This window comes from Cyprinodon tularosa, unplaced genomic scaffold, assembly GCF_016077235.1.
Source record: "Cyprinodon tularosa strain WSP-4 unplaced genomic scaffold, ASM1607723v1 ctg23, whole genome shotgun sequence".
Classification (NCBI taxonomy): Eukaryota; Metazoa; Chordata; class Actinopteri; order Cyprinodontiformes; family Cyprinodontidae; genus Cyprinodon; species Cyprinodon tularosa.
This window is the reverse complement of record NW_024038861.1, coordinates 1,047,800-1,074,227: the sequence shown is the minus strand read 5'-3', so window position 1 is coordinate 1,074,227 and position 26,428 is coordinate 1,047,800. Positions and strand designations below refer to the sequence as shown.

General features: G+C 36.2%; 1 protein-coding gene across 5 annotated transcripts in view; it reads right to left on the bottom strand.

The window, feature by feature from the left end:
* Positions 1–26,428, bottom strand: part of ctnnd2a (catenin (cadherin-associated protein), delta 2a) — a 300,110-nt gene that overhangs the window by 75,238 nt on the left and 198,444 nt on the right. For all 5 annotated transcript variants that reach the window (XM_038286754.1, XM_038286751.1, XM_038286752.1 and 2 more), the window contains exons 13-14: positions 23,204–23,336; positions 6,924–7,137 (exon numbers count right to left, since the gene is read on the bottom strand). In XM_038286754.1, coding sequence (XP_038142682.1) covers positions 6,924–7,137; positions 23,204–23,336 — 347 coding nt within the window. The remainder of the gene's footprint in view (positions 1–6,923; positions 7,138–23,203; positions 23,337–26,428) is intronic.

The window sequence follows — 26,428 nt, the reverse complement described above, 5'->3', positions numbered from 1 at the left end:
CCTAAGGGAAGTTAAAAGTCTTTCATTTGTTTCACTTAATATCACACTTAAAACTGTTTCAGCGCCTGCTAATGGTCATTAATTTAAGTTTCCAACAGAACAAGAGGTTCCACATTAGGAAAATGTGAGACCTTGAGTCTCCCAAACCATGTATTTTGTTCTCAAGAAGTCAATAATGAGATAATTTTCTTATGAATCATAAAGAGGATAAAGAACAAGGAGCATTCGTGAAATTCTAACTGCAACGAGCATTACCTCAGTTTTGTGCGGAGAATAGACTATAGAGATAGATTATTCCTGCTTAGGAATAAAAAGATTATATGGTCCTTGAGAACCTCCTGGGTACCCCATACTCATTCATTACCTACCATAAAATGCATCAGGCAACACAGCTGTAAGCTCTCTCAATGACATTTTGAGGTTGAGAAATATGTTAATCAATACTCGTTCCCTTTCTTAAATACTGGAAGCCGGACATTGTTAACTCTTATTTGTAGAGCATCCAATGCTCTATTGTTGTGGTGTTTCCTCCTATCACCAACTGCTGGAGAAACTTTACCATTGTCACCAATGTGAGTCTACCTGCTCCCCAGGTCTTCCTTCAAGGAAACATTAACTCCAGCCATTCATTTTCCTGCCTTTCTACCCTCCACATACCAACCTCTCCACCATTTGCCTCTTTCCATAAGAAAGCAAAGGAGTCATTTATAAGAGGAATCTAGACATTAAACAGATTAGAATATGTTATATCATGTTTTACAAATAGAACATTAAAAGCAAAGACAAAAAAAAAAGTAAAAAAAAATTAGAGAAAAGCCTAAGGAAAGCGTGAATCCTAAAAGAAAGTGGCAACATGTATCTATGTGTGAAACAATGGGAGGACAAGAAGGGCTGGGTGATAACACAGTGACCTTGTCAGTTGTTAGACGACAATCAAGTGCTTGTGCAGAGGGTTTATCTTTGAGATGACTGCTGCAACATTTGTCTTTTCAGCTTCTATTCAGCTGTTTCATTGCTTGTCTCTTCCTTAGTCTGCCAACAACATAGTGCAAATGAGAAAAACACAAAAATGCACATAAAATGAGACACTTATACCCTAAACTATTTTGTCTCTATGTCCATTTGTTTCTTTGGTTTTTCCTGTATACAGCTCTTTGTCAACAACTGATTATGGCATGATTAAAACCACAAAAAACAGTATTTCCTTTGGCATGCAAGAGCAAGAACCTGTTCCCTGGCTTAAGCTGCCTTTTGAAACCTGTCGAAATATGCAGAATTGTTGGTGTGCCAGGCCAAAAAACATTTCGCAAATGCAAGGGAAGGAGGTTATGACTGTAATTACCAAGCCATCTCCCTTAACAAAAATAAACAAGTGTATTTTGTAGGAGAAAAAGAGTTTCTTTCTGGGACAAGGCCAACATGTCTGCCATGTGCTAAAATTTGACAAATACTACACTGACATAAGCCGGCTAACTCTAATGCACATATTCATGCTCCTAAAACATAAATATTTGATGCTCTGCTAAACTGTGTATCCTTCAGAGAACAAAATCTTGTGAATACAATCCAATGACATCATAAGAAAGTCCTTTTGTCTGAGTTTTTTTGCATTGTCTCTGGGTCTTTACAGCTTAACAGACAGTTTCCTAGGAACTGGGTGGTTTGGGGGGAAAGGAGCAATGATTGCATGAATTCATGAATAAATGAGAGTGCAACTTGTACGGGGGTAGTGAGACCTGTAGGTCCTCTAGTGGCTATGTTTTATTAAACAGTTTTCATCTTTTCAGCTCAGTAAGAATTAGCTGTCAGGTCAGGACCTGGTGATGTGTAACACCAGATGACAAATTACACAACAAATGTAAGTATAAATCTCTTTGAATAGGAAAACAGAAAATAATCATTAACATTGTTGTACTTGTCAACAACAGCATAACTCTACCTAAGGATCACGTAATTTTTAAACCAAGTTGGATAGTTTTAAAATAAAAGTAAAAAGATTAATAAATTTTTTTTTTTGTCATCAGCTTAGGTTTAACGAATTTGATTGCTACCAGGTCAAATACTCAAGCACAGTGCATAGAGAGCTTGATGAAATGGTTTTCCATGGCCAAGCAGCTGCATCCAAGCCTTACATCACTAATTCTCTAAAGAGACAAATTGAGCTTCTCCATCTGGCGATGAGATGTGCTACTCTGGGTTTGATGGTTGCCAGGAGAATACTGAGATTACTGGTCTGACTGTAAAGTACCAAGCGTAAAGTTTGGTGGAGTATGTGTTTTTTTTTTTTTAAGGAGTTGCTTGGCCCTTGGTTTAAAGGAATATAAATATAGATAAAGTGACATGAGACAATTTTGTATTTCTAAATTTGTGGAAACAATTTCAAAACAGCCCATTCACCTTCAAACATGACTGTGCATCACTGCACTAGGTGAGGTTCATAAAGGCATGAATGACGCTTCGGTGTTGGTCAATTTGCCTGGCCTGTGCAGAATCCTAACCTTAACCCAATAGAATACATTTGTTAGGAATTAGAGTGGAGACTGAGAGCCAGGCCTTCTCTCCAACTAAGTCTGAGACTTAACAAATGCAAAATCTAGAAGAATGGGTATGCATAGGGTGGACAAACCTTATTCCTATGAATTAGGAATGGAATGCCACTTAAATTCATATGCAAGCCAATGCAAGTGTGCAGCAACATCTAACAATTTAGTCACTTATCTATTTTCAGACACCTTGTGACTTTTAGAAAACATACAAAAATAAGCAAAATGGACTAGCCTATAGGAGTTGAAAGTGCATACTGTATATCTTTGAGTAGGACATATCTATAAAACATTTTACTGCTTTGTCTTAACAATATAGATCAGTGTACCTTTAAATTGGAAAAAAATAAATACAAATACTGTTCCTTCAAAAAGGGTAGATGTGTGGATGGTAGAGGGGGTTGCTTTTCAACAACAATATAGCCTATAGTGGTAGCAAATGCAGCCATGGTCGGCTGCTTTAAGGTGAGATGAAGAGGCGGGATAGCATCTCCTATTGACATAGAAAGCCTTTGCATCGACCAGAGTTTGACTGACAGGGCCGGAAGCCTTGGCCCCATGCTATCTATCTCACACTGAGACCCAGGAAGCCAATAAAGCTTTTCTAAATTTAAAGTCAAGCATCAACACGGAAAATATGGTAACTGTTAGAGATTGCTTAGTTGCTGAAAACTATGCCCTTGTCTTTTTTCTCAGATTTATACAGATACTTAATCACAAAGAATGGGAAAAAAACAAAAACATGTAAAAACAGAACTCAAGTAATAATAAGGATGCTTTTAGTCTAAAAAAACAATCACATATATGAAACCATTACATAAGGACCGTGTCTCCAGGTCACTTCAATAATTTGCCGTCATTTAGCTGATCACTAGTATTAAATGTCAATCAATGAGCACAAGTAAAAGGGGGAAAAAAGCAGTAGATAGTAGATATCATGAACTGTATTGATATTATGAACTTATCCATTTAATTGGGATACATCATGTGCATGCATATTTGTTAGTCAACTGAGCTTATTTTTTATATTTGCCATCTTAAAAATCTTCTTGTCTGACATTGTTTGTCTCTTTACTAGAGATCCAACAACAACAACCATTATAATAATTTAGTTTCAGCTCTCCGTGAGATTGTTCCCCTCATGCCTATTTACATTTTATAATCTGAGCCTGAGACTGTAGTAGTCTATATAATTCAAGTACTGCGGAGCATCTCTGTAGCAAATTGGGAATATTTTAACTCAAATAGCACTGAATGAGAAGATTTTTTTTCTCTATAGTCAATGCTGCTTTAAGCAGCAATTATACAATTATAATTTTGCTCCCATCATTTGAAACAAATTGAAACACAAATAAAATTGAATCACAGCAATGGTTTTGAGAGGTGAATAGAAGAGGTGTTAAATGAATACAGTCTTTGAAATATGGCAATGCTGGCAAGAAGGCATGCAAAATGTGAAGTTGAATGCTAAGTATTAGAATAAACAGACAACAAAACATGCGTGACAAAGAATCACACTGCCTGCAGCAGAGGTAAAGCAGAGAGAGGAGGGCAAGGACAGGAAGAGCCAAAAAGAGGTGAAGATCAAATTTCATAGTGTGTGTCTCTTTGTGTGAAAGGATGATGGCTATTTATAAAATATGTCTGCACAGCATATTATCCAGTGTGGCCTGCAGTGATTGGAACCTGCTTTTAGACTAAAATACAAACATACTTCAGCTGCAGACACTTAAGTCTTCAGGGTGATGGAATTAAACTATCTTACTACAAGCTGTAAAGACCAATAAACAAAAAAGGCAGACATTAGACTGATCAATAAGAATATGTAAAAAAAAAAAAAAAAATCTCATCTAATATGATGGATCATGAGATATCTTGATGAGATAGATAGGCAAAATTCTTAGTTCCAGAAATGCAAATCTGGTAAAACATACCCCTGAAGACTTGCAAGCATATTCAGAGCCAAAGTTTCCCCTACAAATTATTGACTTAGTTGAATTGAACTTAAATGCTTAATATATTTTAATACATTAATATAGAGTCCCTTATTTGGTTTGTGACACAAAAATGCAATAGAATACTTAAAGTTATTGTTTGTATTATCAAAAAATGTGAAAATCTTATATGTATAAGATTATATGTAATCTTATATGTAGACAGCAGTATTTTGTACTTTATTTCTCCAGTGGAATTAGCAAAAACAAAACAACAACAAAAAAGGAAGAAAAAAATTCACACACTGATTGGAAAAAGACTATTTAAATTATTTTTTGATTTTTTTTCAGCTCTTTCATCCCTACTATCTACAGATTATATCAACTCAACTTTTTTATTTTTGTTCTGCTACATGAACATGCCATCTGATCCAGCAATTACTAACTGAAAAAATAAAGTAGTTTAAAACAGTAACAATTTACTTCTTGTGTGTTTTTTCCCTTGGAATAATTTTGAAGTTTGCTTTAATACTTTCACTTCATCTATATCTGAAATTCCAACTGCATTACTTCAAAAGTGACAATCCTCTCTCCCCTTACAGAAAGAGTCCTAGTTGATCCATCTAGGGATGTTTGAGTGTGCATGTGTGTATATTATATTCTGAGCTTTATCCCACAGAGGAAGCAATGGGGTCAAATGTCAAATTGAAGATGAGGGGCTTTTTTTTTCCCTTTTTTTTTTTTCTCTGTATTACATGTGAATGTGTGAACAGCCTGTGTGGAATTATGGAAATAGTTGTCGTTTTCTGAGTGTAAACTGTGCTTCTTATCTTTGGAAATGTCCTAGTCTATGAGGTCTATCCTGGTGTCAAGTGACAAAGACGTCAAAGAGTGAGATAATGATTAAACAAGTGCAGAAACACAGCTCAGTATAATAGATTTAATGTGGAAAGAAACAATATAAAACATTTCTAAATAGCAAATAACACGATAAACAGTAAAACAAGAGAGGATTTAGGCAGAAGTGTCTTGATGGAAGATTTGCTAGCAGGAGGTGATTCACACATACTGTAGTATAACACTCATTCAATTGAATGTGATCTTAATCTGAAACCTCATAATTTTGTCCAACTAAACGTGTAGGAAAATTTATTGCCATGCCACAGGACTATAAATTATTAGGTTTAAAAAGATTTAATCAATCATATCACAAAAAGTATAAATAAAACTGAACTGAGAAGTGCACCCAGGGGACTTAGTATTTGCAAGCATCTGCTTGTGTGTGCATTATAAAGTCATGTTTCTAAGCATAAAGTCTTTGCTTGGGTCCACTCTATAAAGTCTTAAAGCTATATCAGCTATTTCTGACATTTTGAATTTAAAAAGCTTCCTGGATGGGAAGTGAAACATCTTCAAACTTAGAAACAAAGTCCAGTGGATTGTTTTTTTTTTTACTCTTTTTTAACATTATGAAGAAAGAAAAAAAGATTTACTAGAATTTGTAGAAACGTCTTTTTTTTGTTGCTTTTTTGATCGAAAGTTGATGAAAAGCAATAAAGAAAAACCAAATGGTGAATAAATCTGAAAATATACAGCTTAAATTATTTGAGGTCATGCAATATTTGTGTGGGTGTATTCAACACACTGTTTGCTTGCACATATTCCTTGGAGAATTGAAATTAGTTTATGTGTTGTGTGTTTGGGCTTTAAACTTTATCTGTGTGGGTGCGTATTCTTTCCCTCAAGGTTAAAACATGATTGGCCAGGAAATGTCAGATTGAGTAACAAAAGTAAAATCTCCGAAACTAACAACAAACTTTAAAAAAATGTCTGAGAGTAAAAAAAAAAAGAAAAAAAATCCTTGTACTAGAAAAATACCTACAGTGAATAACTAAGTGAATGAAAAGGAAGAATATGTACTACACCTTAATGGAGGAGCTATGTTCATTGATATTAATAATGGAATTGCATCATTCTCTGCTTGAATATGCAAATAGTTGACAAAATACATTTCAGTTTCATTGTTAAACTGTTTGGAATCTTAAATGATAAAGTTCTAGAGTGCTAGTTTCTTTTAAGTAAAAAGTACATTTTCCAAAAGTATGTTAATTCTGTAAAAAGTGAGTTGAAACAATGATGGAAAAAAATCTGTTTTAAAAACATAGTAGTTTCTGCCTGGGATATATAAAGAAAGTAATATTCAAGCAATGGAACTGCAGTCTAAAATTAAACTATTTTCAAACTAATTTCAGTTCCTTAATATATATAAAGCAAATCAATGCCACCGCTTCAATGTATAGTCATACATTCACATGAAGGTGCTAGGGTATTATATTGTTGGTATGATCACAGAAAACTATTACAAATTTGCTCACACAAATACACATGCAATCCTCTTCTACGGGCACTGTCATGTGAAAAACAAGGTTAATTGCAAAAACTGTACCTGTAACAAGCTCTCTGATTTCCACATCCCCAGTCTTCCTAAGCAGACGGACTAAAGCAGGAATCCCTCCACAGTTCTTGAGGGTTACTTTATTCTCGTCATTGGCTTTGCCGTACACCAGATTCCTCAATGCTCCACAGGCGCTCCGGTGTACTTCACTCATCCTGTGATCCAGCAGATCAACCAACAGTTGGATTCCCCCCTGTCTACGGATCTGAGATTTAAAGACATAGATTCAGTTAAAATCAATGAAGATTTTTGTCAAAAACATTTAAAATAACTAGCAAAAATGAATAAGAGTCAGAGAATAGGGTAAAAAACATTTTATTGTCCACAAAGCATCTATCATTAGGGTTATTTAAGCAAGTGGTATCTAAACAAGATCATATAAATAAATCCTACAATGAGGAAAGGGCATGGACCACTGTTGCCTTGCAGCAGAAAGGTTTTGGGTTTGATTCCTGCATGTTCTCTATATACATAGCTTCTCTTCAGGTGCTCCAGCTTCCTCCCACATTCCAAAAACAAAACTGTTAGCTTATCTGGCATAATTACATCGACCTTAGGTGTGAATGATTGTGTGCATGTTTATATGTCTCATCGCAATAAAGCATATATTGTTAAAAATTACAGCTGACTGAGGTAAATACTTTTTACATTAGATTTTAACCCTGGTTTGTGGGGTGTGGATCTGCTTAGTTCTGTACTTTGTCTCCATTGTTTTTAATTTACGATGGAAATGCTCTGATCCGCTCCGCTGCAAAGCCAAGAGGTGCTCCAATATTCTCCCATGCCTGTTGTGCAGAGTAATTTCGGTAGATTTGAATCCCAACTGGCTCCAGCATCCAGAAAAAAACAGATTTTTGCTGGATACCCAAACATATTCTGCTGCCCTGTGCTTCCATGCAGGGGCAGTGTAAATGTTTATTTGATTATTATGGGTGTATATGTTTAATGCAGAGTTCATAATATAACAAAGTTGCTGGGGGATAAAATGGGGGGGGAAATCTTCTGCCAGATGACTTAAACTGAAATATTGATCACTGTTTTATGAAAAAGGGTCTTATGGACCTTAGTAGTTTTCTTGTGCATGGGTTGAACTTGTAATATCTTAAGTTAAAATGTTTAGCAAGCTATTCATTTTATTGGCTTCATTTAGTAAGAGAAAACATTCCTTGTAAAAATACCTGATGATCTGTAGTTAATGTCTGTTTACTGGCATTAAAGCCTCCCAGAGTTGCTGACTGTCTTGAATTTTTTTTATTTTAATCAGCATTGACTTAAAAACAGAGTATATTATGAAGAATTAGACCAGGATTTTAAAAATAAGTAACCTGCTCCACCTCATGGTCATGTTGGATTCCAAATATGCTGGTTTTCTATGAAATTATTACTTCTAAGAAGGAATACATTCATTTTTGAACATATAGAGCTATTTGTGTGGGTTGTAGTTTGTATGGATATAGAATAATCCATAACAGGAGAAAATATATAATGTGCCTATCAAGAGTTACATTTACATTATCTTATGTTCAACTCAGTTTAAAAAATACTAATCAAATCATTAACAGCATATCAAAATAATGAATATCATATGTTCATATGGAAATCCCCTCTCTTTCCCCCTGTCTTCAACACTAAACCATTAAGTAGATTAATCTTATTAACAGGACGAGGGCAATGGAATAGATATGCATATCCATTCAGGTAAACAGTGAAACTCCAGAGAGCTGTCTAAAGAACAGTGAATGTGTGTTTGTTTTATATATTTATATGTATGATTATCCCCCAGTATCTGCCACTCCCTCCAATCAGATTAACGACCCAACGTGGGCTAATTATGAATAATATGACATGGCTAACGGCTGTGCTTGACAAAACGCACACTTGCTTACACTGATGAGAGAAGGAAAAGGGGCTTTCAGTTTATAAAAAAAAAAATATTTTCCTTATCTTTCTCTCTTGTCTTTTTACTGTTTTCCACTTTGGACGTGCTGTTTCTTTTGAATTATTTGAATATTGATATATTTACATTTCTTCGGTTGTCCAGTGTAGCTTTGTGGACTGGTGCCAGCAGAACCACCTCCTGATTAGCTATTAGTGGACTTTCGCAGAAGCAGATCCACCCCACTAACACACCAGTGAACATCCAGGGAACGGACATTGAGATTGTGTAAGTACATAGGTGTTCACCTGAAAAATAAACTAGACTAGACTCACAACACTGAGGCTCTCTACAAGAAGGATCAGAGCAGACTCTTCCTACTCAGGAGACTGAGGTCTTCTGGAATGCATTGTGCGCTCCCAAATACCTTTTATGACTCTCTTGTGGCATCAGCCATCTTCTATGGAGCTGTCTGTTAGAGCAGTGGCTTAGCTGAGAGTAGCTGTAGCTGGATAAGCTGATCAGGAAGGCCAGTTCCCTCTGGACTCAGTGCAGGAGGTGGGAAACAAAAGGAACCTAACTAAAATAACATCTCAGATAGATGTCTCCCAATCCATGCATGAAGCTGTTGCAGAACTGGAGAGCTCCTTCAATGAAAGACTGCTGCACCCTTAATGCCCCAGGGAACGTTATAACAGATCCTTTCTCCCAGCAGCTGTAAGACTTTATAAAGACCACTTTTCCCTACAACCTCAATAAGTTGTTACATTCATGTTGATTTTTGCAGCTCCCGTCTTAGTCAGTTAAATAACATGCTGTCATATTTTTGCACATCTCCAGTGTTGCTGGAGATGTGCAAAAATAAAAACACTGTACAGTACTGCACTTTTTTGTTTAGTTTCTTATTTTTTATTTCTTTATACACTTTTCTAAGTTCAACATTGTGTGACCACTTCTGCTATAACCTTTTACTGCTGTAACACCACAATTTCTCCATTGTGGGACAATAAAGGGATTTTATATTCTATTCTTCTAACAGGTGTAAAAAAAACAGCAAATGAAATAAAGATAAATAAATAAATAAAACACACACACAAATAAAAACAAAGCTCTTTGAAATTGCAGGTTTTTGTTTATCTTATACATATTTCAAAGAGGTTTATTGGTATTGCCTATTTGTAACAAAGTGCAACTATGACTTTCTCCTTAAATCTTTGGTGTGGTATTGTGCATTCAAGTTAGAAACAGATCATTTAAGAATTTGGTAAAGATCAGGTGTCTTATTAATAGGGCTTGTGTACATATAAAACAAGACCCGAGTCGTGGGTTCGCTGACTTTCAAACAAAATTTGTGACATATATACAAAAAAAGAAAGAAAAAAAATTGGGGTGAAAATGTGGGATTACCTTACATAGATGGATAATTTAGGTCAGGAAGTATTAACCCTGCCTTGTTTTTCTTTATCTTGTTCATTTAACCAGGTGATTAGCCACTGGTTAAGTGACAATAGTCTGCATTGTTGAGATAGAAGTACAACTGGTTAGAACTGATCTCTGTACAGGCTTTTGACTTTCTGGACCTGGATTATCCACCTCTGGTCCCGCATGGAAAATCTGATCCATCCGTAAGGGGTATGTAAAATTTGGAAACAGGAAATCGGCCACACAGATGCTGATGATGGAAAGTGAAGACAGATTGCATCAAAAGTCTTCTGATGCCCCTTTCCCACTGGCCGAAAAACCCGTTTTAACCCGGGAACACCTTTAGCTTTTAGTGGCAGTGGGAACAGCGACATATAAAAACATATTCTGCAATTTGTGTTTAACAATCTATTAACTCTTTGCCTAAGGTCAGTTTTAAGATTAAAAAGATTCTATTAAATAATCTATAAATCTGAGACATCACAGATAGCATTAAGTGCAGTTCTGCCAGGATGACCTTGTTAATGAGATTGGTCGGACTCTGATGGTGTCATTCATAATATTTCCTTTTATTTGTCACTTGTTTGCTGTGGCTAACAACCTATTAATCCAAGTCTTAACCTCATTGACCAAAATATCAATTTCCGTCTGTGGTTAACTGCCCTTTTTTACTCTATGTTGCAGTTGCTATTGGTAACCATTAATAACACTGATCAGCTGGCTACTTTAAACACAGGCAGTATATAGTTAAATGTGGGTGTGTAGAGGTCCAAACATGAGGTTCGACTTTGTGTGCAAACTCTGAGTGAGAGCTATGATGTATAAAGGGAGATTACTCGGTTATGTTTTAAGCATTTTTTAAAGCATGGTTTAAAAAAGATTTTTGACAAATGTGCACTTCTAGCATGGACCCTTCTAATATTAAAAAAATGAGATATCAGTTCATTTACACTCTAAATCCACTCCAAAGACAGAGCTGTATGCTTTGCATTCATTGTCCATCAATGAATGCAAAGACCTCAACCAAGCGGCACATTTCATACTATATTTTGACTTACATCAATAGCTAATACTTGCACATGATCTGGATCATTAGCTGTCCATAGCCATTCAAGATATCCTGCACACTGGCAGAGATGCACACAAGCTCTACTAAAAACATGAATATTTACCTCTTTAACAGAGGTAAACATTCAGAGAGCAGTCTATGGGATAAAAAAAAATCAGAAATGACAAGCATGTTATAAGGTTGCATCACACACTGAGTGGGTGACAATTTTCTTTTCTGTAGATAGGACATTCTCCCTAATGCCAGATCCCTCGGCGGATAGCAAATGCAACATTTTTTTATTTTAACAGAAGTGGTGAGGCTATACATATGGATTCACCCAAGTTTAGCAAGAGGGGCTTTTATTTAACACTGATTATGGAAGAATGTTAAAGAAATAATAATAAATCTCCCACAAACCAATTAACCAATTTATTCTTTTTTATGCTCTTCACAAGTGTAATTTTCAGTCTTTACCGGAGTCTGTGAGAGGACCACTTGGTGAACAAATCATAACAAAGCAAACAACAGGTAATGTAAGCAAGTTTTTCTTTTTTTTTTTATAGATGCCTAGCTCATAAGGGCTGCAGAACAGAACAGAAAAGAAACAGAACATTTCCCACTAATGTAGTCTATGACAGAGAAGTCTGGGTGATGTATTCCAGATGAGGGACTCATTATCATGGAATCACATCAAGAACCCATGGTGTCTGCCGTTTACATAAATTATAAATTGACATGTTTTCATTCTTTATAGTATATCCTCATGAATACATCTTGGACAAGGATATGAGGAGCAGTATTTTGTTCTAAATATATGCTTATAGGAGACATTATCCTTTGCATAGGGGTAAATCTTCAGGAGTTTGACAGGCTTATGTTTTCCTGAGCAAGAAGCAGTGGTCTGATTGCCTGTTGTACGACATTTCTTTTCATAAGACATTTTCTGGGGTCTATGGTCGACCAGGTAGGCTTCCTGTTGCTCCTGAAAGATAAGAAATAAACAGATGTAGATGTCTGAAATACTCATGAAAAAGTCTGCGTTTATGGTTAGGGAGGAGCTCTTCTGGATTTGACTCCTGAATTTGCTGGATTGCAACTTTAATTGGAGAGAAGTGCTGTGCCACATAGCCACTAGAAGATGAATATGAACACAGACTGTTTAAGAATGTAGGGACGGTAAAAGCCTTTTTGTCTGACTCTGTAGACCCCCCCCCCCCGATCCTCATTTTAAAAGATTTCCTAAAATGGTAGTTATAGGTTAGTTTGGTTTCACTAGTAAATAAAACTCTCTTTATTGAAAGACATAAATGTTCCAAATGGGATTTATTATGAATTAATTTCATGTGAGCAGAGTGTGTGTTTGACTCACAAAATTTATCTTATCTGTTGTCAAAACACACAGACATATGTTTAAACTTGTGTAATCCGGATAAAATATATATACAGACCAAAAGTTAGTTGATTAAATATGAAACAACATAAATGCATTTAAGTGTAGGATTGGAATTTTCTTTTAATCTCAATATATATAATCTACAATGTACTCATACTTTATGTATAGTTGTATTTGCTTGCTCAGTACACACAAAGTCACAAAAATGACCAAAATGAGAAAATTAGACAACCTGATCAGAATAAATTAACAGTGATGCCCTGAATCTATGAGGGGACAAAACAGCAAGTGCCATTAGCCCAGTGGGAGGCACAATGAGGGCAATCTGGCATCGCACATAAAGCCTTACCCCTATGGTGCAACACATAATGCCTTTTGCCCATGGTAGAAACACATGTTACCTTCACCAGATGCGCTTTCTTCCTATGCTGACTCTTTGCTGATTTTTAAATCCTCCCTTACAGTTTCTCGACTGGAGACATTTTTATCAACCACAGGGGTTCAAGGAGTATTAACAGCATGTGTTTGGTCCAGTCCACAGGGGAGAAGTGCTAATCACCCAAACAGGGTGCTGTTATCGCCAGGTGACTTGTTGGTACATGGATACATTAACTACAGCAAGGAATCAAAAGACACTAAAGAGGAAACCTTTATTTCTACACCTTTAGTTTTAGTTAGTCTCTAAAATATTTCAGTAGGTTGCAAAAAATATATATATTTTTTTTTTCAAAAATACATCCCTCATCTGACCTAATTTTTATTATTTTCCAATGGCTTTCGACTAGATATGGAACATGAATATAAAAAAACCTGTCCCACTAGTGTGAAAGCATGGATAGACAATAACAATTTTAAGCATGTTGACAGTCGGACACACAGTGCATTATTGTGTGTCTGCTACAATTCTGCTACTATCTCTCCTACTTGGACATGAGAAAGCACAGTTCTTAAACTCATGTTCCTTTACTCTGGTTCTTGGGGACTGTTGCTCAGTGGGTAGTTCTGCAAACCTCTTTGCCCTTAGGATTTACACAGGTCTCCTCCACAGTGAAGCCCAGAGGTGCTCAGAGAAGTATGCACAGGAGTGAGTTTAAAACAATTAATTCTATGGAAGTTAAAACAATAAAAATAATTAAGCAGAGCTAGACACTTGTAATGTAAATTTGGAGTAGTTATCTTGCAATCGGAGGGTTGTGAATTTAAATCCAGCTTCCACTATCGCATGTCGATATGCCCTTGGGCGAGGCCCTTAGTCTGGCCAACCAGACCAACTGCTTGAATGCGGCCACATCAAACTCTAGTCTGAACAGTTCATGGCCCCAAATTGACCTGCATATGCAGAAAGACAGTGTAGACATACAGCAGAAAAGAGCCATATGGCACAGCATGTTTTTCAAATGCAAGCAGTTAGTTGGCTTGTTAGATCAGACACGACTGGTGCAGTGTTGTGATGTACGTAAATTGTGGTCAAGGATATCACGTAAATTAGTAGTTTGAGGGTCTACTGTTTCCACTGTATGCCAATTTGAACTGAGCCGTTTGAAGGACGTTTGGGATCTTTTGATGCCGGTTGATGCAGGCCCATGAGCCATTCCATTTGACCATAAAAAAAGACAATTGTTCACTAGTTTAAACAGATTTTTCAGCCAATAGTAAAGCTTTTGAATTTGTGTGATTGGATAAGTATTTTGCTAAAAAGCTAAAGATATATGTGAATCTACTGCATGGAGAGGTTCTCTGTTTTTGATTTTGAATGAACAACACCCTAAAAGTGGGGACCTCTTCAAAACCTGAAGTATTCAATCCATATAGATAAACCTTTCTTAGGTGATAGTAATATTCTCTTGGTGTTTCAAGTTGTTCCTGGGGAAATGCAAAAATATCAAGAGTAGCTGAAACCTGATCTCTGTAAACAGAATATTTTTTAAAATCTGACAAAAAGCAAAATATTTTCCTTTGATTTTTGGAGGAAACAATTTAATGAAAACTTGGTCACTTCTAGCTATTGTTTTGGAAATCAGCTTCAATTTCTTACTAGAAGGGATAGACAAGTCCATTAGACAATGTTCTACTTCCTAGAGATAATCATTGATGTTTGAGTCTTGACTATCTGAATGAAAAACTTGTGTTCCTGGTCAAGGATTCAATTCGTTGGATGTGGAGTCCCCACTGGCCTGGTTGACATGGTTCATCCAGAATGTGGTCATGTTCATATAACCAAGCCTCTCTGTAATCTCAAATTTTCCTATAAACTGAGAGAAATGTTGCAGAGCAGTATGTTTTTTCAAAAAATCAGTTCTGAGAGGTCCATCTCTCAGATTCTGGTCCTTGGCTTGTGTGGCCTTTCATTTATGACCTCTCTCAGATGTGAACCTCTTCTGTAGAGAGGTTCTGTAGAGAGAGAATTTGACTCTTCTGGGAGAAAGGGTCAGGGCAAAAGAGATTGACAATCTCTGAGGTTATTTTGTTTTTCCCCAAGCACAGTGGGGGGCAGAATCATATGTCCCTGTTTGAGTGTCTTTTGGGAGAAAATGCAAAACTGAATTTTCTTCAACAATTTAGTTATCCAGCCTCAACATTGGTCCGTTATGTCCAGAATTAAAATTATGGCTAAGTACAAATAAAAAAAAAAGAGAATTCAAGATGCAAGTAACCAATATCAATGGAAATATACTTTACAAGCTAAAATTTACAAGCTAAAATGGACACAAAAAAAATTACTCATTACAAAATGAGCTGTTTAGATCAGTAGGAACTGCAGATCAATTATGACATTGTGCTTTTACATGCACTACAGATGACACTGGTTTTATTAGTTTTTATGGTGAATTTTTAAATAAATATATTTTTTAAGAAAAATAAAACTAAATTAATTTACCATGCTATTATAAACTACTCGTAAGTTTTTGAATGTACAGCTGATACTGTGTCATGAGAAAAACAAGTATGTCAGGGCTCTTTTAGCCTCTAAAGAGACTACAACTAAATTACAAAATTCTCACCTCATTAGTGAGAATGATCAAACGATGGGAATAAGCCTTTAATTACACTCTGATTTCAGTGTTAATCTTTTAAATTTAGCTGGAAACACAGGCACCAAGAACACCTTTGGTACTGTACATGCTAAGCAGCAATAGAAATTTTACTTTCCCGGCTATACTTCCCTGTGTGTACAAAATGACAATAAAGTTTGTCTAAGTCTAAGTCTATACTTTTACGGGTCCTACTTGGCTTTACCAGTTAAATTCCAAATGATTCGGAAAATGCTTTGGAGAAACTAGCAACATAAGATAAAATAAAAACAAGTTCTCTGCCATCAACTGAACCAACTAGGCCTAAAGAGGGACAAAGACTGTAGAGAACACATTAGGGTTGGGGGCTTTTCTTCAATATGGGGATACATGAGAATTTCAATGAGTTAATGATCAATTAGACAGGCTTGTGTGTTATAATACTTTGCAGGAAAACTTTCTACCTCTGTTAGAGAACTGTCAGAGCTGTGTCTTCAAGCTTTTAAATCATTTAGGATATGCTACAGCAACGAAGAGCCTAAATAAAAATTTCAAGTCATACAGATGTCTGGCTTGTCTTCAGAATCCTGTCCTACATAAAACCTAGATAGTTGCAGAAGCTTCAAGTAACCAACCAAAGAGGATTTAGAGAATTCATGTCGGGGCTTATTGAGTGCGAGTGTCCTGTGACAACAAAATAAGCTTGGCAGTCAATAAGGAGGTTTTGTAAACAAACCAGCAAAAGGATTGCAAAACCTTTCTAGCAACTACTTGCTTGAAGCTGTTACAATTAACTTGGACCATATTAAGGATTTAGTTATATGTTTTGCCAGTGATACTGGTATTTTTAATATATTGTTTGTAGATAAACTCTCACCACGATCCTCCAAATAATTATTCAAAATAAAACAGTAAGATTGAGCACTTTTTGTATGTACTGTAAGCTAACTTAAAAATTTTTTTATTGAGATGCAACTTTGCAAACATAAGATAAACAGCTAAATAGTTACAGATATAAGAAATACCTGTTCATGTAACTTATTGTATTTATATGAATTTCCAATTTGGCATGCTAATTACAGAAAGTGTGAAGCATGTTAGATAATTATCATGTTTTATGCACTTCTCTGCTCTAACCCCTGCCTTCCCTGAAGTGATCTACCTGTCACGTTTTGGTTGTGGTTTGGAGGACCCAAATGCAGAGGCAGAGAGGCTGAGGTGAATACTTGTAGTTTTAATGAGGAAAATGGTTAACAAAGGCAGTCCAAAAATCCAACTAAAAATGTAACAGACCAGAACCATGGAGACATCAAGGGAAAACACGTACAAGGAGCCAGGGAGAGACGAGGTGAGACGACGACAGCGATGACAGGACCACCAACAACAGAGGAACCAGCAAAGAGTGAGAGCAGAGGGAGAGCATACAATATATAGCTGACAGAGACAAAGGCAGGGCTAACGAGCTGACAAGGAGCAGGTGTGAGAGGAGACAACGAGGGAGCCAAGGGGAAAGGAAAACACACACACACACACAAGAGGGCTACAGAGGACAACAGAAAAACATGAGAACATAATTCTAGAAATTACAACAAAACTGGAATTAAACCAATAAAACTGGAAAACAAGGAGCAAAGTAAAGTACAACAGAACCAAGACCATGACACTACCCTGCCTATTAGCCTAAAGAGAGTTTATATATATATGTATCTTAAAACTTATGGAAGCACCAAGGTCTTCTAGAAATCAACATCCAGTTGAATTTTTTTTCTTTTTTTTTTATGGCCAACAAAGTACTGTGCATATCAGGTCATAAGAAAATGCACATAAAACACAGAATTTAAAGAAGGTGAACTTCTTTGAATAAGGAATATGGAACAGAATGGCTGTGTGTCGCTTCTTTATGTTTGAGACATTGTTAATCTGTTATTTATAAAAAGATGGGGTTGTCTCTTTGTATTATCTTTGAGGTAAAAACTAACTACCTGTGTATCTTTTCCTCTATTTCATCGCACTAAGATTAGAAGTGCAGATTGATTTTGTCTTTGTCTCCTGCTGTTCAGCAGTGGTCATGCCTATTTGTAACCCACAGCGACAGCATTGCTTGGTAACCGTTAGCAGTGGTGACAGCTGTGATTGTGGGAATCAGAGGTGCTGGAAGCAGAAAATTTGGCAATTAGATACACATGATACAGAGCTAAGGATCACAGCATGGAAAGTTTAACAAGGATGCTTCAGACACAGCATATGGAAAGGCAACACCTAACATTAAACTGGAACTAGATTGCTTGTTTAAATGGAGATAAAATAATCATGCTGTTCAATTTTTTTTACATTCCACAGTACTCTTAAAAACTATGACAATATTAAAAATTAAAGGTTGCTTAAAGGTTTTGTGCATATGGAAGCAATTTTATGTACCTAACACATATACAAAAAACAAAGTAGATGTTATTATGACTATGCTATTTTATCAAATTACTTCTGGAGCATCCTATATTGCTCTGTGAACAAATGCCAAACATTTTGCTTGGACATCAAACAAAAGTGTGAAAAAAGCTCAAATAATTTTTCTAACTGTTAAATCTGCACTCATATGGAATAAATGTACAAAAAAACCATATAAATGTAAGAATTTATTTTAAACATCAGTTAACTCAAAGTCACATGTAATTTAATTCAAAACTCTTGTTAAAACTAGTGAAAAACCAAACATATAAAGTTCAGCATGGATTTTATGCTTGTGAACCAAAGTTCATCTTGAAGGCTTTTCAATTACATCAAATTAACTTTTAACTAATTTACAGCAATTGGAATGGGTTCAAACTGATTCAAATTGTAAATCCAAGTAGGTAAATAAAACATGCTATAGAAAAGGAATATTTTATTATAATATCTGCCTAAATAAGAAACCAATAATCTTTTAGACAATTTATTTTTATTATATTTACATTTTTTTTATTTATTTGAAAGGGATACCATGCATTAATGTATCAATAACGTAGTTTGGAGAGGAGGGAAAGCATTTTGTTACAGCAGTGTTCAAAGAAAACCAGTATGGACATTGGTCCTAATTATCCAAAACTAATATAATGGCTTATGGCATGACAGTAGTATATAATATAGTATATTATAGTACTGTTATGATGTCTGTTGCTTAGCTATGTTATTGTCAGTAAGCAATGGATCAATTGACGGAGCTGCTCTTGACACTGACTGGTTTTGAAACTGCAATAACATCATAAGTATGCAACAGAGGTGTTGCATGAAGGACTCACATAGTACTTTCCCTTCATTTCCCAGTTGGGGCAAAAATTGCCCTTTTGGTCCAAACCAAACAAGTAGAACAAAGGACTTTTCTTCTGTGAATACACCCCCTAAGTATCTTAGTTTAACAACACTAGACACTTGACTGATTTAAAATATTAAGCAGTGGCTTATAAGACTCAAAATAATAGTCAATATTTCCAAAGACAATCAAATAAATGTCTCTGTATATTTGTAACACCACAGTCTAGCATACTAGCAATTATTTTTCAATCGCATTACATTCTTTCCAGGCTAAATGCTTTTTAGTGTCTTTCAAACATGGGATAATTGAGTTTTTGACTCTTGGCCTAACATTTCTCTCTTGACAATTCTAAACTGGGCCGACCGGAATGTTGACCTACAGCTATCCAAAAAGGCTGAGAACAGGACACAAAAGAGTCATACAGTCAATAAGACTATTTTCTGTTTTAAAAATCTAACACAGAGGCTCCACTTACTTGTTTTATGTAATAAAGTAAAATAAAAGAAAGACCAAGCACCGGAGCAATGTAAAACTACTTACAATCCAGACTTTCCCATCAAATACTAAAATGATGCTATGAATTTTGGGTAATACTGAAAAAAAATTGCATTGTGTAAATGTTGTGTTTTCAAGCACTTGACATTTTTTAGTTAGAGACATTTTACTTTTATTAAAATAAGACAAATTCTGCACATTTCACAATACATCTGTAAAACTAAAACACTGTAAAAATACTATTTTACAAATCAACTTTTGTGTTTGGGGTGTGTACCTTAAGCCCTCTAGAAAAAAAAGCCTTTGGCATTTCAAATGAAACAAGATCGTGTGAAAACTTAATTTACCTTGACAAAATGCTCAAGTTTTTCAAATCTTTGTAATCAATCGAAGTTCTAAGCGTAAATTGCTGCCAGCAGCAAGGAGTGAATTATTACTACGTAGTGCAGCCTTATTTCTTCATGCTACAGGCTGAGAACAAGACATTTAGAAAAGGCTTACTAGTATGTTTAACAAACACAAATTGGCAACAATAAACATATACAGAAAATGTATGCCTTTATAAGTAAAAATGGAAAATGTTTGACTTTAGTTTATGAATGATCTCATAGTCTTACATAAATATTTTCAATTTATATAACAAAAAAAATTACACATCTTTTTCATGTTGAGTAAAAACTCATGCCACGAGTGATCTACATGTTATTCCTATGTAGAGGCACATTCAGGTGAAGTGACACCATAATGGACATGCAGCAAATTCAGCTTGGGTTGAAAAATTTTAACCTTTTTGTCTAGTCGCATCAACCAATCAGGTGCTGGATTTGGCATGAACTAAAGAAGAACCAAGTACCTACAGTAAGGAAGGTTATGTTGAGTGCATTTCTAGTTCAAGTACTGTACTGTATAAGAAAATGACCTCCTATTTTAACATATAATGCATTTGAACATCCATGATGTAGTTATGGTTTTTTAATATGTTTAAGCTTTCATGCGTAATATTTCATTCAGATAGGCTTTGAACAACATGACATACTGTAGCTCAATGTTGGGCAACTTTTCCTTTGAGATTTAATTCTGGTTTCATTTTTCAGATGAGCACATTAATAATTTCAGGAAAATGGCCTGTGGTGTTATGCCTGGACAGAATCTGTAGAGCAGATCACTCAGCTAACAATTAATTAATTAATTCAAAGCAAACTGGTACTGCAGGAACAGAAACTGAGTGGAACTGGAATCACTGTGGGGAGGGGAGCAGAGTTAATGGCAGAAAATGAATCTGTGGTGTTGAATGAAATGAAACTCTGTGGTGGTGAATGAAAGCCACTCACATTCTCAGAAGCCAGGAGATTGCACTGGCTCTGATGATTGATCCCAGGGGCTCAGTTTGGATCACTGAATGACTGAATACGATCTTGTCTGTGCTAGACAGAGCTATTGCTAGCAAGGAGTCATAGTCAGTCCAAGGGTCACACATACGGAAGCAATCCACAGGGCAACGATTTCCAGAAGAACTAGAGGATAGGGGAATCCGAAATCAAGGTGAAAGAATTGGTAACAGGAGGAACACTAACCGGGCTGAAGTTCTAATGGGGACAGAGGCAGGGGCAGATTCAAGGTCTGACAGTTGACAGAACAATCCACACAAGGGCAAAGGCAAACAGACTTGGTTGTGGAGCAAAGAAGGATGTCAATGTCCAGAGATCAGAAGCCACTAGGAGTATCATGCAGGGGCAAGGCAGGCAAGAGAAAACAGGAACGAGACAGGTTAAGATCAAGAGGTCAAAACAAGGACTACTGGAAGGTGGGAGAGCAAGGAATATAATAATAATATAGTGCTCCTCCCAGTAACTCCCAGTAATTTGGCTAACATAGGTGTAAGGGCTTAGACTTGATTGCCAGTGCAGCAGAGGGACAAAAGAGTAACATCATGGAACTGCACACAGTGGCTTCTCTGGCAGGAGAGGACGATATTCATTGTCCAAAGAACACATTGAAGTAACATTGGATGAAGATGCTCAATGTTCTTTGTTGTGATGAAGTTCCCTCAAGTTCTGAAGGATATGATAGTAATCTATACCAAAACTGCTTCTTTTAAGAAATCCAGAAATATCTAGATAAAACTTTGATTGATTGTTTAGCATTTGGAGAAAATAAAAATTAATTTTATATACTGTATCTCTGGTATGGATGGCCGTTTAAAGGTTGAATCATTCTAACAGACCAACAGTGAATAAAATTTATAGTAAAAAAATAATGCTAAGATGATGTGTCTGTATATTTCCTGGATTAAAAATGTTTCTAGCTTCTTCAGTTTATTTATTTATTTTTAATCAAAATGGTTGATATTTGTTAAGAATAAGTGCAGGGATAATTTTGATGAAGAATGAAGAGTTACCCACAAAGGTTTTAATGTCATTGAGTATGCAGATTTATTTTCTGCTTGTGGTTATAGCATTTATTTTTGACAATTTTTATTATTTATGATATATTTAAAAACTTCTTCACTAAACACTTCAAACAAACAGACCACCTTGGGTTGACAGTGCTACTGCCAGGTGGTAGAGCATACATGATCTTGTTTAAGTTTACAAACCTGTGCATAAGGCACTTATTTTTTATATGTTTGTTATAATTAGTTTGTAAATAGGCATACATGTGTTTGTAATTTTTTACAATAAAGTGTTTATTGGTGATGAAGGACATAAAGTTTGTGACACATATTTACATCAAATGAAAAAAATGGAATTAAGAATGTGCATACATAAGTGATGCACAAGGGAATTCTAGCTCTGTTCCAGCGCTGCCTGAAACGGAGCTGTAAAACTGACGAGCCAACGGTTGGGCTGGTCCGACTAAGCACAGTGTGTTGTGATCTGAGGATTTTTCCGCAAGTTGGAAGCGTCACTGTCTATCTGTCTGCCTGTCTGTCTGTATGTATGTATATAGGTTTGCATTTGTGTAAATCAAAGAGTCGAATGGTAACACAAGAGCTAAAAAAAAAAATAAAAATTTCCAAAGAGAATAAATGTGAACTTTAAGCTCAAGCATAATCACAAACCATCATTGTTTGAACCAAAGTGGACTTATTTGGAGATGACCAAGGAGGATCTTATCGTTAAACACAACTTATAGAAAAAACATAATAAAATATTCCAAACCATCTGTTTATAAGCTTCAAAAATTTTTGCAGCACTGGTGGCTTGTTTTTTCGACAGCAGGCTCACAGGAAAGGGGGCACGAGAGAGGGGATGACACATGCGGCAAAGGACCACGGGTCGGATTCGAACCCGGGTCGGCCGTGTCGGAGGAGGCTCTGTTATATTCTGGGACTGCTTTGCTTCATGTGACACATAAACCTCTGCAGGGTACAATGAAATCTCAAGACTATCAAGATATTCTAATGACAGAAATATGCTGCCTTATGTTTGAAAGCTTGGTCTCAGTCACAGCTCATAGGTCTTCAACAGGATGATGACTTAAAAAATACAGCTAAACAGTGTAATTGGCTTTCATTAAACAAGAGCATATATATATATATATATATATATATATATATATATATATATATGTATTCATTGCTTTTCTTTGTAAATTTCTTTCTTTCCTAATCCACAGATTTTTACCTTTTTTCACTCATGTTAGATTTTCACCTGAGTCTGCAAAATCATTTTAACTCACGTTCACCAAAACTAAAAGACAGCAAGCAGACACACACAGTAACATTTACATACCTCAGCTTTAATCTTATTGTCTCCAAAGCAGAGATGCTGCAGGTAAGCTGCAGCATTGGACTGCACTGATGGGAACTGGTGCTGCAACATCTGGATCACCTCTGGCAGCTCCGGATCTCTCCACCCAAACTCTCTGTGGAACAACAGACAGAGGCCCTTTGATTTCTTTAGCACATTAACAAGACATCCAACTGAAACTTTCTTCCCGATATCCCAAATGCTTGGGTTCAACTATTTACTTCCATGTTTACAACACATTTTAAAGTACACACAGACAGGCTCAAAGGAATCAAAAGCTGTGAAAGATGATAAGACAAAATTTTCTATTTCTCTTTTTAGCCAAATGCTTTTATATTGCTTTTTAAAAGAATGTAGTACTGAAATACTTGATTCATAGAAATTATATAATGAATATGTAGAAAAGATGCTAAATTCTTTGCAGCTCACAGAAGATGAGTGGTAAACAATGAGGTCAGCGGTTTAAGCAGAAACTGTGGTATTATTAAAAATTGAGTAAAGAGGCAAAAATCAGTAATTAAATCTGATATACAAAGGATTTGGAGTTCAGTCAAAGATGCCTCTGAGAAACCCATTTAGCATTTTATTAAAAAAACAAAAAATAATAAAGCTGGATTGATTCTGACTATTTAGACTCGTATGCCTTTCTTGAACACCTGCCAATGTAAAACTCAGTTACAATGTTAAGCAGAGGAAAACAAGTGGGCAAGCCCAGGGCATAATTATGTGCATTACTTATTTAAAAATAAACTTTGAAGAGCTCCTTCTGCTTAATTAGAAATGTATTGTTATATGAGCAAGATCCAAGAACCAATCCAAAAATGTAAGGAACCGCACAGCAGAGCCTTACCACTGCTAGAAGGCTGTCATCTGTGGAGGCAGGTTGAGTTATGCTCTGTACTTTTAGCCATTAGAAGTTTATACATCTCTTAACACAGTGGACAAAGTGAAATAAATGTTTTTTCCCTTGGTAGCACTCAGGAAATGCTGTCCTTTATTGTGTTATCCAGTGCTAATGATTGTTTTGCTACAGGCCCATAAATGAGGAAATTACGTTTGCACACACACACATACCACAACACACCACCGTGTACCTTTAACCTAGTGTAATATTTTCTCCAATAACTACACTGCCCATTGGTCATCTGAACATGCCTCTCCTATTTTAGAGCCTTCAGAAAGCAGACTACTTTTAAAGTGATTTGACAAAACCTTATGTTGAAACTTTGCAGCTCCCATCGATCCAAGTGTCTGATGATTGATTTTGCTGTTTCTGCCTTTGTGGTTACAGTTCTGTGACAAAACGTGGCTCACTGTAATCCCCATCAAGCTATCATGATTTGTTTTACCCCCAAGCTCAGCTAACCCAAGCATGAAAATATTGCAAATATACTATAGGAGAACTGACGTGCCTTGAGAGCTTAAATTGATGGGGTAAAGGATGGTGTGGCACTTTGCATCCAAAGTTTTTACAGCATAAAATACAGCACAGACACTCATTTCTGTTGGGTCAAGCGAGTGCAGTTTATGAAACATCTGTGAAAAGCAGCACATTCACAGGGAGTAAACATGACTCTCAAAGATAAAGCAAGCTCCAGCATGGACAGCTCTTTATCTGCCAAATGATAAGTGTTCAGTCAGCATGAAAGCACAACTGAAAGAGGAGGTAGAGGATGGATAGATAGAGTGAGGAAGAAGAAGGGATTCCCAAGGCATTTAAGGGATTTAGGAGGAGAGGCCCTCTAACAGAGCTCCTTAAATCACAGAGCCAGATACCATCAGGGCAGTTTGTTTGTTTGTGAATGGGTACGTGGCAGGTTTAAGGTAGGCTCATTAAATGTCTTCCAGTAGACATGGATGCTTCACTGACTGTATGTGTCTGAGTATTTGTAGATCTGTTTATATTAATCTATGTCTTGACTTACGAGAATTAAAAAAAAAGGGGGAAGAAGTGCTATTAATGTTTACGTGTGTCTTGGTGTGTATGGGTGCGTGTCATCCATCCCCTACAGCCTTTCAGCTCTGTCAGTGTGTTTAATAGAAAGCAGAGTGATCTGCTGATAAGATAAGCATCATGGCTCACCATTAATTAAAAATCCCTGGTAGGGATGGAGATGGCAAACAGGGAAGAGGAGAGGAGAGGAAAAAGGAGAGGGCAAAACACAGAGGGAAAATGAGAGGAGGGAGTTGGTGTAAGTACCAGAGCATTCAGGGGTTCAACCGGCAACAGGATGCTGACAAGAAGGGGAATATTTAAAAAAAGAAAATGTAAAGAGAAAAGAAAAACAATCCTCAGACAAGATGTCAGTCATGTCTGCCTCAGTGCAGATATGACTGAGAACAATGGCCTTGGTTAATGCACACAGAGGTGACATGTTGCTGATGTAAAAATGTAGAATGCAAAAAAAAAAAAAAAAAATGCAAAACAAAAACAAATATATCAAAGACATAGTTCTGAGAATCTTGGAATAAACACTATGTACTCCGAACTTCAGATAATTTCCGAGTAATCTGAATTAAAATGCGCTGTTGCTTAAATGGCACCTTCTTTATATAACTATCATTTTATGACTTGCTTGGAGCTCTCTGCTCTTGATAGACTAGTGGGAATGAAAATTAAGTCTGCTTCTGTTGCCGCGCAGAGCTTCGTGTTCCCCGTGAGATGGGTTTGTTTGCAGTTTCTTGAGGCATGCGGAGGCGTGATGCAGCAAAATACTTTAGTAGAAAACATTAGGTGTGGCAGAATAGCAGTCTGATAGAGTGAGAAGGAAAGGCAGGTGGCAGGGGAGATGGTGTGGGAGAAAGGGTGGAGCCACAGACAGAGTGATAAAACGGGCACAAAGGGAAGAAGCTCCCATTAAAATAAGGCATATTTTTTTTTTAAAAACTCAAAGCTAGAAGATGCAGAGCTGAAGATGTGACAGTGATTTGCATTATTTGTGTACATAGACAATGTTGAGGATCTTGCAACATGAGCACATACCATGATCAAATGTTGATATTAACCTTTCTAGATAAAATCCAATTGCTGTAGTCCCAAACCCCAAAACAGAAATTTGAAAAAAAAAAAAAAAAACGTTTTCCCTACAGTGCTATTGAAAGACAGTTTAACGTTGACGTGAAATATTATTGTGAAACATGATAGGGACACAACACTGAGGAAGGTGTTTAATAAAACCATTATTATTGTGTAACCAGCTACATCTG